Source organism: Schistocerca serialis, chromosome 8 (assembly GCF_023864345.2).
Source record: "Schistocerca serialis cubense isolate TAMUIC-IGC-003099 chromosome 8, iqSchSeri2.2, whole genome shotgun sequence".
Taxonomy (NCBI): Eukaryota; Metazoa; Arthropoda; class Insecta; order Orthoptera; family Acrididae; genus Schistocerca; species Schistocerca serialis.
The window spans coordinates 307427389-307441795 of NC_064645.1; the positions used below are offsets into that span (position 1 = coordinate 307427389).

The following is a 14407-nucleotide window of genomic DNA, read 5'->3' on the forward strand; positions in this document are numbered from 1 at the left end:
TATTCTTCTAGCCGGTTGTCTACTGCGCTATACCCAACATTTTGCTTCGCTTAACTGCAATCCATTGTTTTTTCTATGAAGATGATAACTTCAGTGAATATCTTGAACATAATGGGGGAAGAGGCTGATAGATCTGTAATGTTTTCTGTCTTATCTGTCTTGTACAGGAGAACAAATACAGCATTGCCCAGGACTGGAGAGTTATCTTCTTCTCAGACATTCTGTAAACAATTTTGCATGTTCCTTTTTTGTTATTGTCCTTCTGTTCTACAGAAATGCAGTCATCTGTAGGTATCTTTTCTACCTTGTATATTAGATGCATCATATGTCATTACATATGAAATTTCAGTATTAACTATCAATGCTTCCGGTTCATCTCTTAAACTATACAAACATTTAAAGATATATTTGAATTCATGTATAGTTTTCTCTCTGTTGTTGGTGATTTATCCATCAGCTTAAATGATGAAATGTGATGTAAAGCCTACATAGTTTCCTATTTTCTTTCCTCCACACTACTATTGTTCTCAATTGTTTCTCTTCCCAAATTTTCATTTATCTTCTACATTCTCAAATACTTTCTGTATTATTATACTGAATTAGTTATTACCTGCAAGAGGTAACTACAGTAAAACACTACATAACTACTACTTACTGAAAAATACAAACCCTTAATACACCCATTAAAAAAACTTTTGCATCACCCTGGTTCCCAGAACTCCTGAAGTTAGACGTTGACTGTGGATATTGTATCACAGACACAGTCCCTTTGACTGTTCAGAGATGTCACCCACCCAAAGATGTAAACAACCATGCATGCGCAGCGTTTATTAGACGGAGGGTGTCCGACAGCTAATCAGTTGCAGTCATTCCACAAGGAAGGAGGTACACGGCTTGGGTTATCTGTAGTTCAACCATGCCTAGATGGTCAATACTGAGGTTCAATCATGTCCGCATTGTTACTTTGTGCCAGGAAGGGCTCTTAACAAGGGAAGTTTCCAGGTGTCTCTGAGTGAACCAAAGCGATGTTCGGACAGGGAGGAGATACAGAGAGAGAGAGCAAATGTCGATGACATGCCTCGCTCAGGCCGCCCAAGGGCTACTACAGCAGTCTATGATCGCTACCTACGGATTATGGCTCAGAGGAACCCTGACAGCAATGCCACCATGTTGAATAATGCTTTTTGTGCAGCCACAGGATGACGTGTTGATTCAAACTGTGTGCAATAGGCTGCGTGATGCGCAAACTTCACTCCCGGTGTCCATGGCGAAGTCCATCTTTTCGTCCACGACGCCATACAGCGCGGTACAGATGGGCCCATCAACATGGTGCATGGACTGTTCAGGATTGGCATCACGTTCTCTTCAGTGATGAGTGTCGCATATGCCTTCAACCAGACAATCGTCGGAGAAGTGTTTGGAGGCAACCCGATCTGGCTGAACGCCTGAGGCACAATGTCCAGCAGTAGGATGGAGGTTCCCTGCTGTTTTGGGGTGCCATTATGTAGGGCCGACATACGTCGCTGGTGGTCATGGAAGGTGTCATAATGGCTGTACGATACGTGAATGCCATCCTCCGACCGATAGTGCAACCATATTGGCAGCATATTGGCGAGATATTCGTCTTCATGGACAACAATTTGCGCCCCCATCGTGCATATCTTGTGGACGACTTCCTTCAGGATAATGACATCGCTCGACTAGAGTGGCCAGCACGTTTTCCAGACATGAACCCTATCGAACATGCCCGGGTTAGATTGAAGAGAGCTGTTTATGGACGACGTGACTCACCAACCACTCGGAGGGATCTATGCCGAATCGCCATTGAGGAGTGGGACAATCTGGACCAACAGTGCCTTGATGAACTTGTGGATAGTATGTCATGACGAACATCCATCAATGCTAGAGGACATGCTACTGGGTATTAGAGGTAAGGGTGTGTACAGCAAACTGGACCACCACCTCTGAAGGTCTCACTGTATGGTGGTACAACATGCAATAAATGGTTTTCATGAGCAATAAAAAGGGCGGAAATGATGTTTATGTTGATATCTATTCCAATTTTCTGTACAGGTTCCAGAATTCTCAGAACCGAGGTGATGCAAAACTTTTTTTTGATGTGTGCACAATTATTAAAGATCATTATGAATTATGGTGTCATACTCTAACAAAAACAAATGGAATTTTTTTTAGCTCGATTACTGTTTTGCTTACCAGGTACCTTTCTTACATATGACTATCAGTTTTAGTATGGATAATTTCTTGTACACTGTTGACAAAAATTAATAAAACGATTTACAGTATTACTTCTACAAACTACTTAACGTGTTGTTAAGACTTGTAATACTTGCAGACCTGTTCCTGATTGGAGACATAGGTCTCATTTTCCAGAGCATTGCTGACAATATAGGCTGCAAGCGATTTACGGCCATGATAGTCAAAGTGTTCCAGTACAGATGGGTAGTTCTCCAGTTGCAATACTGTTAGCAAGTTACTGTAATGGTCCACTGGAATCTTCATCAGTCTTGTCAGTTCACGAGCAAGAGGTGTGTTGTATTCAATCCTGGCAACATGATAAATGGATAAATATTGAACTATTATACAACTACTATGCACAGTATTCCAACATTAATTCTTAATTCCAAATCTAACCCTATTTTAAATACAAGTACCTCAACTGGCATCTTTGCCAAAAATTAAATGGTTCATGTTTATTAAGCAATTCAGTGTCACTCAAATGCCAAATAATAAGAGGGCTGAAATAATACGAGGGCTGTTCAATAAAGAATGATCATAATTTTTTTATGGTCATAATTTCTCGCACTAAAATTTAATTGTATGATATTCTGTGCAACAAACATGCCATAGTAGTTTCATTGTTGGGAGTCCTGGTCCCACCTGTGAGAGGCAGGCAGGGTCAGTCATGTTCAGTATTATCTGTCGCTGTAATGTAGGTAACATGCGTGGAACAATAGGTGGCTTTGAAATTCTGCTTTCATGTCAACATATCTTCAGATGAGGCCTATACAATGTTACAAGAGGCTTATGGAGAGTGTTCTTCCCCACAGCAAAGCTGAAGGTGGTTTAAAATGTTTAAAGATGGGAGACAATCAATTTCAAAGTAAGGTGGGTGCTCCACTTACTGCTCTTACAGAAGAAAACATCAACAACACTGCTGCTGTCATTGCGAGAGAGGATCGATGAATTACCTTAAGATACATTTCATTGGGTGCCACCCACATGTTGCTGACAGAAAAATTACACAACACGTGTTTGTGTGCGATGGGTTCTAAGACAGTTGATTTCCGAACAAAAAGACATTCGCGTGCAGGTCTGCATACAGTTAAAGTTGATGTTAGACGAAGATCCGGAGTTTCTTTCAAATGTACTCACTGCTTACATCATTTTGATCCTGAGAGCAAACAGCAAAGGCCAGTGTGGAAATCTCCATCACCAACCCCAAAAAAGCAAAAGTAGTTGTTTCTGCTGGGAAAGTTACGGTAATCTCATTCTTTGACATTCATGGAATGGTTTATCAGCATTTATACCTGCACACACACACACACACACACACACACACACACACACACAAACACACACACACACATATATATATATATCAGTAACTGGACAATACTACAGGGATGTCCTGAAAACATTGCAAGTCCATATCAGGCGCAAAAGACCACATTTATGTGACACAGGCTGGATGCTGTATTGCAATAATGTGTGGCCGCATATTGCCAATGTTGTTGCTGAATATCTTGCAAAAATAAATGTAAAGTGCAGCCCTTCCCTCCCTATAGTCCAGATTTAGCCCCATATGACTTTTCTATTCCCTAAGACGAAGAAATGCCTTCGTGGGAGGGATTATCAATCATCAGAAGCAGTGGTGAAGACTGCGGAGGTGATTTTGAAGGACCTCTCAAAAGATGGTTTCCAGCATGTATTAGAAGACTGGCAGAAACAGTGGGACAAGTGCATTGCATTCATGGGAGACTACTTTGAGAAGGACCATCAAAATTATGAGGATGAGCAAAGGTACATTGTCAAAAATAATTATGATCATTCTTTATTGAAGAGCCCTCTAATATTAATTGGTGAAGACCTGTATCGAAATTTCCTTATAGAGCAGCAGCACTTTCTTTGACCACACACCATGCATATATATGTCAGCCTGAAGACAAAAAGTAGTAAAGAGAACAGGAAATCTATTTATGCTTTCAACTTGTCTTAGAAAATCTGTCCTTGTGTAGTTTATAGATAACATTCCTTACTCTCTTTCGAAATATATACTTCTCTGATACTGAAATCCTTAAGGTCATCAGAGGTCCCACACCAAAGAAATAGTGAAATATTACTTTCGAAATGCCTACCTTATAAATTTAGTTCAATACTGACTAATAGTTAACTTTCCTCTGTCCAGAATAACAACAAAAAGTCCAGAGCACAACTGTCTACAGTCACATATTTGGCAACTTTGAGAAATTTCTTACATGTATTCAGAACACAATTGATAAGAGGGGGAAATAAAGGTTCAAAGAATGCTATCAGTTAAGTACATCTACACAAAATTGAGAAAAATTTAATAACTGATTGAAACTTGATTCTATAATTGTAGCAATGACTTTTTTTTGGTTGGTTGGTGTGTGTGTGTGTGTGTGTGTGTGTGTGTGTGTGTGTGTGTGTGTGTGGCGGGGGGAGGGAGGGAGAACACAGCAACAGCTCATATGTGGCTGATTTGTGTGTGTGGCACATAGGAACACACAACTCATAACATTTAATTAGCTGTTACACTGCCACATTTTTCACCATACTTTCCAGTGAGAGAGAGAGAGAGAGAGAGAGAGAGAGAGAGAGAGAGAGAGAGAGAGAGAGAGAGAGGAGCAGTAGCTGTCTGTTACATGCATGTATATGCCACAAATCAATAATCTGCATAGTGCATTCAGTCAGTCAGGGTTAAGTAGTGGACATGCGACCATAGTGTGTCAGTGTTGTTGAGTCACAAATCACAATGGAGCAACCATCTCTAAACCAGAATGGTTTGAAGAAGATAAAAGTGTTTTTGACTCCCGAACAAAATCAATGCAATCACGCATACTGTGAGGTGATTGAAACACAGAATGTAAACTGTTCTTTCCTGGAAAAATCATCTTGGGTAACAAGACTCAATGTTATCCACACAGACTGCTACAAAATGACAAAACTGCAGAGTCACATGAAAGATCAATGACAGCCAAGCTTATGTGACATGCGAGTTAAATAACATCCCAAAGAAAGTCTTTTCTGACAGTTAAACACAGTTGTATGAATGTTCTGTGCACTTTGCTAAAGTTGGCGAGACTATACAGAACACCTTAAGCAGTGAGACTACGACCTTAACTTTTATCCATATTTCATTAATGAAATCTCAAAAGCTTCTGGACTGACGGGGTAGATTAGGTCAAGTGCCTAAGAGGAATACAGTGAGTCTTTTTCAAACAAAATTCTTTTCTTGAACAATGGAAAATGGAATAATGACAATTTTACGAAAAGGATAGTTGCTACTCACCATATAGCAAAGATGCCGAGTCACTGATAGGCACAACGAAAAGACTATCAAACAAAGCTTTCAGCCAAATAAGCCTTCTCCAGCAGAATTAATAAAACACACACACACACACACACACACACACACACACACAGTGGGCATTGTGTGAGTTCCATTTGCCTGTTTGGTCAAAAGCTTTGTTTGACATCTTTTTGTTGCGCCTATCTGCGACTTAGAATCTCTGGTATATGGAAATAATTTTATTATATATTTTCAGCCTCTTGTATAACAGGGCTGGCCAATGCTATCTGTCTCAGCGTTGCTAGGTATAGCATGACATGTAATTTAGTACTCTGGCGTGACCTTTTTTCCATCAGAGCAGCTGTCTTCAGGCCGGCAGATTCACGATGTCAGTTAAGTTTTCCCTTTGCTATTTGTTTGTGGTATGAAGTATGCTTGTAGGGCCAGTGGATGTTTGCACAAAAAGAGGCAGTCTAGCAATCTATCACCTGGCAGTCTAGCAATTAATTGTCAGAAGCCTTTAAAAATGAATGGGAACAACAGACAAGAGGAATGAGAATTCTCAATATAAACAATCACGTAAGCGACAGGTACTGCAGATTTGCTATGGAATGGTATTGATGAGAATTCTCAATACACATTATACAATCATGTAAGCGTCACATACCGCAGATTCGCTATGGAATGATATGACAATACCATACAGAAAAAAATTTAAAGATTAAGTTGACAGTTAAAAAGCAAAAATTTATGAAGTGCAACTGACAGGATTCACTATTTAGTATATCAAGAAGCATTTTGTACTAAATTTGCAGATATGCAGCGTGTTAAGGTATTGGTTGTATGAACAAATTCCTGAAGTCGTTTTCATTATTCCACTGCGAGTTTCAACATTTTTTGATGGAACCGAACAAAGTGTATGAAGACTATATATTACAACAAAGTACGTTGGTGAAGTCGGATGGGCATGTCTGGAGAAAAGGAGTGCAAGAATGAAAATTAGAACATCTGGAGTGGCTTGCAGATGGTGCATTTCAAGGAATTTGACTGCACATTTCCCACAGTAGACAAAAGTTATAGAAGGAACATGTTTTGATAAACACAGTCCAGTTCCATAAGCTCACTTCTGTTAAATAAAATTCGAGGTTGGAAGAATTCATTGTGGCACTGAAAGAATTACACTGATAGTTTCCTAATCATTTTGAGGACACACTCTGTCTTACATTTATTTTTGAGCTGTTTTCAAGACAGCTTTCGATTTCAAGTGGAAACACTCCTGTGGATGAGCACATGTAACTGACTGACCTGCAAGGTAGAGCTAATTTCTGTTTTAATGACAAATCCTCTTACGCTAAAACTGTCTAGGATGTCCACATTGCTTTCCTCAGGTAGAGTTTCTAAGTCTCCATACTAACATTGCAAAAGTACTACAATATTTAGATTGACATATCTGTGTGTAATACCATTTTTCGATTACGAAAGTATGTCACGATTACAGGGCAACTTGAATGCGAAAATCTGAAACTGTCCAAATCAATCCGTATGCCAACAGTTTGTACCAGATAAAAATTATATTGTCTCCAGTGCGCCAAAAATAATTAAATAATACTTAAAATTTGTTTTGTGTGTAATCTGTGTTGTTGTGAAATGTGAAATACAAAACCAAGTCATAAGCTGTGCGACTGCACTGCCATTTAAATGTGATAAGTTCACAGTTTACCAATCTCCTGCTCAGACAGCGCATTGTTGCAATGGGGGAAACATGCAGCACAGCTCTGTGCTATGGCACTCGTTCCAGGGCACAGCTTGCGAGCTGACACCTTGAGCAACCCTGATGTACAATGTGCAATGTAATGGCTTTCTTTTTCAGAAAAATCTATCGCTATAAGCTACAATTAAGGAGACACTATTCCTATCCTATATATTGTCGCAGAAGCAGCTGAGTAACACCGTGATGTAGTGGTTATGATACTAAACTGTTGCATGGAGGGTTGTGAGTTCAATACTCATCTGGACTGTACAATTTTAATTTCTATATTCAGTTCAAGTACATTCTAGAAGTATCCGCAAATGTCAAGCATCATTGTACTGGAATGTTCTGCAGCCATATATATACTGTACGTGTTCTGGCCGGAGGCAGTTTGCTCCGCGCTCTTTTATGTGTGAGTGCTGAATAAACTTTCGTAAAGGGAAGTTAGTGTTTGTCGTTCATCAAATTACACCTTCTACATGACATCACATTCTGTTGGAGATACTGGATATTGGAACTTGTGATAGCGCACATTATCGATGACACAGTGGCTCCCATCAGGCCATGACAGAGCCGTCGTTTACGTGGCGAGAAACCCAAGTTCGAGCCATATTCAACAGATCGCAATCTATCAGAGACAGGAGAAGGAGAAGGTGGAGAAGAAGAAGAAGAAGAAGAAGAAGAAGAAGAAGAGGACATTATGATGACAGCAACTGTGTGCCACCACATCAGACATCCTTCTGGGTTCTCTGGTGTTGATGGCCAAGAAAGTGGCTGAAGGTATATGAGAGTGTAGCCAAATTTAACAAATGGGATGACACTGAGTTTGGCTAACATATTTTTCTACTTAGAGGGCACTGCCAAGCAATGGTATGAGAACAATGAGGAGAAGTTCACAAGCTGGGAAGTATTCCAGGCAAAACTGAAAAGTACTTCGGAGACACACAACAACAGAAGTGCAAGGCTGAAGATAGATTAAAGTGCAAGGCACAGCGTCCAGGAGAAATGATAGCATCCTACATTCAAGATGTCTTGGAGCTGTGTAAAATGTGGATCCTAGAATGGAGGAGGAAGATAAGGTTGCACATCTCATGAAGGGTGCTGCTGAGGACATGTATCAAGCCCTAATCCTGAAGGGGGTTTTAACAGCAGACAACTTCATAAAATGGTGCCAGTATATCAAGACAATGCATCAAAAAAGAATTCATGCAGGAAGTTTGAACGGATTCCAAATGTCGTATCTATGTCTGTGATGGAGGAAGTAACTGATTTCACAAGTGTTATTCGTCAGATAGTGAGAGAGGTCATCAACACGCTGATCAAGGTCTCCATCACCGTTTAGAAGCTCCATCTGATCATCTAGCCGCCACAGCCTGGGAAACTAAAGGGTGCAACCTTCCTCGGAGGTGAGGCCGCCAAAGAGAAAACTCCTCCCCCGTCGATCACTACAAAAATGATAGGAAACTATGTCGATATTCTCATGGAAGGCCGACCAGGCCAAGCTCTTGTGGACCGTATTCGTCGACAACGAAACATCTCTGCTGAAGGTGGCTAATGGGAAATATGTAAAACCTACAGGAAGATGTACCATTCGCTTGGGTATAAGTGGCCATACACAGCCCTTAGAATTCATCGTCTTACAAGAGTGTGGTCATGATGTCATTCTCAGATGAGACTGTTTGAAAGCTTCTCAGGCAATTATAGACTGTGGTCGCTCGAAGAATTCTCCTAGACGAGATGAGATACTGTGGACAGGAAGACGTGCATCCGTGTGTATGGAGACTATGTGTGCTGGATGAAGTGATCATTTCTGCAGTCAACACTAGAAAGGTACCTGTCATGTACCATGCCATGCATCAACCCATGGATCTTTTAGTGGAATGTAAGAGAAGCATACCACTGTAGGATAACTTGGTCATCCCAGCCTCTGTTGTCTCGTTTAAGAACGGATTCATTGAATTGTGGATAGTTAACTGTCGCTGAAAACCGCAGATGCATGTGCGTAGCAATTCTGAGCCGTTAATTACAGAACAGCTGAGCATCATAGAAACCTCCCATGCCGAGTCTGTGCGTGAAATGAGCGCTACCACTACGAGACAATATCTTATAGCTCGACTATCACCAGATCTCCCTAAGGAACAACAGAAGAAGCTACTTGCCATTCTTCAAGAGTTCTCTGAATGCTTCAATCCACAGGTGAAGAGCAAATTAGACGAATCGACTATGAAGCACCGGATTAGCATTGGAGACCATCAAACTATAAGTCAGAGAGCATACAGTGTGTCAACAATGGAATGTTGAATAATTCGCGACGAGGTAAAGAAAATGATGAAGAATGACATCATTCAGCCTTCGCAGAACCCATGGTCATGACCAGTGGTTCTCGTCAGGAAGGAGGATGGCCGTTGGCACTTTTGTGTTGATTACAGGAAGCTTAATAAGATAACTAAAAAGGACGTTTACCCTCTTCCACGAATTGATGATACACTAGATTGTCTGAAGCGGGCTAAGTTTTTCTCAACCATGGACATGTACCCGGATACTCGCAGATTGAAGTAGATGAGGCTGATTGAGAAAACTGCATTCATCACCCCTGAGGGCCTGTATGAGTTTAAGGTAATGCTGTTTGGTTTGTGTAATGCACTAGCAACTTTTGAACGGATGATAGATAATCTTCTAAGTCACCTGAAATGGACAATGTGTTTTCGTTATTTAGATGACATTATAGTGTTCTCAGAGACATTTGATGAACACACAAAAAGACTGAGGGCCGTTCTTAAGTGTCTCCAACATGGTGGACTGAAACTTAATCCAAGAAAGTGTCTCTGTGGAGTAAAAGAAATCAAAATACTTGGACACCTTGTGTCAAATGAAGGTGTGTGGCCAGACCCAGAAAAGGTGAGATTTATTACGGAATTTCCTATTCCTACAAGTATTAGAGATGTGAGAAGCTTCCTTGGATTATGTTCTTATTACCGTTGTTTTATCAAAGACTTTTGTATCAAAGCCAGACCCCTCCAAGAGTTGTTAAAAGCTGATGCTAAATTTATCTGGGGTGATGCTCAACAAGATTCTTTCGATGTGCTGCGAAAAGCTCTGACGATTGACCCTGTACTTGGTCTGTATAATGAGAGAGCACCTACAGAACTACACACAGATGCCAGTGGGTATGGGGTCGGTGCTGTTCTGGTGCAAATTTCAGATGGAAAAGAGAAGTTTATAGCCTGTGCTTCTAGGACACTTAGAAAAGCCGAGAGAAATTACTCAACTACAGAAAGAGAATGTCTTGCTGTGATCTGGGCCATGTGCAAATTTCGACAGTATCTCAATGGAAGGTCATTCACTGTTGTTACAGACCATCACATTCACTTTGTTGGTTGACAAGTCTTAAGGATCCAACAGGACAACTTGGCAGGGGAGCACTACATCTTCAAGAGTATGACATTACCATAGCGTACAAAAGTGAAAGAAAACACCAAGATGCCGACTGTCTCTCGAGAAACCTTGTGCAAGACTTTGATGAAGATAGTGACTGTCTCGCTGCACTCCAGGATCTCTCTGCTGAGCAGGAGGAGGACGCCAAGATATCTCAAATTATGCTTCTTAAATTGGTCAGAGAATGTGAAAAGGCAATTTAAGGTAGTCAATGTATTACTTTGAAAGAAAAACTTTGATCTATTTGGCAAGAAGTGGCTACCAGTGATTCCTAAACATATGCGCTTAGATGTTTTACAGAAATTCCATGACACAACTGAGGCCGGACATTTAGGATTTATTAAGACATATGATAGGATTTGCTAGAAATTTTTCTGGCCAGGTATTTAGGAGTGTCCGTCACTTTGTGTCGCACTGTTGAGCGTGCCAGAGGAGAAAGGTAGTTCCTCAGAAACCACCCGGCCGATCATACCAATTCCACCAGCCAAAACGCCTTTCCAGCATGTTGGGATTGACCTCCTCGGACGATTTCCCACGTCTGCTAGTGATAATAGCTGGATTATTGTTTGCACTGATTACCTGACACGCTACACCATTACAAAAACCATAAAACCATCCTTGTGTGAAGTCCTGCATGGCAGAGAGCAGAAATGAAATGGCAGATACTGCTGCATGGGTATTTTATGCACGGGTAACTATTCCGCTGGAGGCAGAAGTATCTTCGCAGTATGGAAGCTCAATGGATTCTGGTAAGTGCACATGTAAATTTGCTTAATTATTGTAATGCAATGTACGCCAACCAAATTGTAGGATGCAGGACCTCAATATTATATTATGATTCTACCAGATTATTTTGATCTTTCTTTGATGGTGTACCATTCTCTCCTGGAGTGGTGTTGTATTAAAGTGGAATCAGAGTTTAATATAGCAGCACAGTGCATGAACAAATGCATAACAGGTAAGGGTAGGGAAGGTTAAGAGATCGAGCATGTGTGTCTGAAACGAGTATTCAATACTCACCATCAAAAGGTAGGTCTGTGTTGTCACTCAGTCATGCACACCTTTTAGTCCTCTGCTTAATATGTCTGGAAGTTTGAACTTCTTACATTGCATGTTACGGTTTCACAATGCTCATCCAAAAATGGCACATTGACTATGAACTGTCTGCAAGATAATGAGGTACTCCAGTGGCCAGCAAGATCCCAACCTCTGTCCATGATACAACATGTGTGGGTCCAGCTTGGATGCAGTATCGAGTGCCAGTATCCAGAATACCAATAATATCCAGAATACCAACAATCAGTTGCAACAGCTGTGGGCCAACTTGTCTCAGAAGAGGTTACAACAGCTTTACAACACCCTACTGAACTGAATCATTGCATGCATCCAGGCAAGAGTGGGTGCAACGTCATTCTGCTAATCCTACTGAGAACTGAATGAGTGACTTCATGATTATGAGACTAATTTGCCACACAATAAGCTACTGGTAGGTCTGTTAAAATGTTGAAAATGTTGTAGACTTCAAAGCACTCCAAGTTCTTCAAATATTCAAAGGCAGTTTTTTTAAGTCTGAGAAGTTCATTCTGCTGCTTTAGGTTATTTATCTCAAAATGTTGATATTCAGATTTTATAAGTATGAAGAAAATCGAAGAGGGCGAGTCTGCATGGTCCCTTTGTCAGCAGGGCACTCTGTAGGCACTAAGGTGGGTAGGAAAGGGATCGGTTGAGATGGCAGTTGGTGAACTTCAGTAGTCACAGGGAGGCGGTAGTGCCATTTCCGAAGATGGTACCAATCCGTCTGTACTGTATGACATCGCATCTGTCAGGATCTGCAGTGTATTGCTTAATTCGCATTCCTATGAAATGGAAATTTGATCCATCCTTGGATTATTCTGGCCTTAAATGTTTTGCAAATATAAGGGCACACTGCAAATAGCGGCAGCAAGAAGTTTCATCTTCCAAAGCCAGTGGCAGTGATACTGTTAAAAGCTTGAAAATCATAGATCAACTAAAAACAAAAAAAATTATTTAGTCTTGTTCTTTATTTAGTTACAGTGACTGACCCACTTACATTTATGACAGAAACTAACACTTGTTTGCTCAAAGAAAAGTTTACCCTGTCCACAAGAGACAGAGGCAGAAGGTGAACACCAATGGTGTTCAGAAGTATTAGTTCATACTAAGTCATCCACAACAGCAATGAGATTACAGAAAAATGACAAGTGAGTATGGAGAAGGTAAGTCAAACACAAAATTAATTCTGGATGACTTGTCTCTTATTGGCAAGTCTGTTAGCTACATTTCAAAGAGGAATCTCAAGAAACTTGCTGCTAGAATCTTGTGAAAAAGGATGAAACACTTATATTGAATAGAAGATACGATGACTGCAAACTGATGCATTTCATAACACTGTATTCTACACTACACTGAACATACATACTTTGTCAAATACCATCTCATTACATTTTCATACAAGTAATTGCTGTCATCTGACAGCAAACATTTACATTACTGTTATTGTTGAACTTTATGATATTACTAACTGATCACAGTTCATGTGCGCTGATTAAATGCAAAGAGAAAGTGCATCTGATGGGCATTAAGATGGCAGTTTGAACTTTATGCCACTCCTGCTACATCAGTTTGGCAGCGATACAAAAAATTTGCTCATCAACATAATTTATGACCTGGGAACAAACATAACTGCAGGCAGTATCAACAAGAGACATGAAAGTTTTTTTAGGGCAATTCCATGACTCGTCAACTGTTACATTCACCAATCTCAACATCCAGGAAAATTATATGCAACAATTTATTGGGGACGCTACACATGGCAATTCGTGCACAAGCATACAACTAATGATCCGATAAAGAAGGAAACATTATTTGAAATTTTATGGCCATTTTTTAATACGGTGCAGTTTGCCATAACAAATTATTATTAGTCATGCAGAGCCATTTTACATCTACATATGGGGAGGCAACATACTCAATGCTCAAATATATGTCTCCGAGAAATCATGCACTGTCGGGTAAAGGTTTCTGCCGTTTCTGACTGCGGAGCGTGATTCATTTTTGCCGAGAGAACTATGACAATAAAAAGAAATGTTGGCCTCATAGCATGACACATGACAGAGGAGAAGGGTTGGTTGGTTGGTTGGTTTGGGGAGTAAAGGGACCAAACTATGGAGTCATCAGTCCGTTTTTCCTCATTAAAATAGGTCTCAAGTTAAAAACAGTCCCAAAAGAAGTCATGGAAAGTTAAAGGCATAAAACTAACTTCAAATCACACTGAAAGACAAAATGACAGCAGCTAACAGAAAGGAAAAAGTACTGAAAGATACCGAAAAAATATAGCAGATGGCCTGCATTGGTTGATCACAAAAATGAAAAAGGATGAGCCAGCCACCATGCAACACACTAAAATCTCAAGCCTTAAAGACAACACTGGAGGAAAACAGATCCCACATCACTAAAACTTTATGGTGGAAGATCGATCGGAAATCAGTCTCCAGCAGGCCAATTCCCAGAGTTGGTTTACCAGTAGCCTGTTTTGCCAGGCTACGAGCAAGTTTATTACTCGGGATCCTGACATGTCCTGGGGTCTAAATGAAGGTCACCAAACGTCCACTACTGCTGAGGACATAAAAGTGTCTGCTGGATACTCATTA

The 14407-nt window shown here is 40.5% G+C and overlaps 1 protein-coding gene across 3 annotated transcripts in view; it reads right to left on the minus strand.

Moving 5' to 3' along the window:
- LOC126416324 (vacuolar protein sorting-associated protein 35) overlaps positions 1–14407 on the minus strand; it is a 98515-nt gene that overhangs the window by 38021 nt on the left and 46087 nt on the right. For all 3 annotated transcript variants that reach the window (XM_050083989.1, XM_050083990.1, XM_050083988.1), the window contains one exon: positions 2356–2563. In XM_050083989.1, the coding sequence (XP_049939946.1) occupies positions 2356–2563 (208 nt within the window). The remainder of the gene's footprint in view (positions 1–2355; positions 2564–14407) is intronic.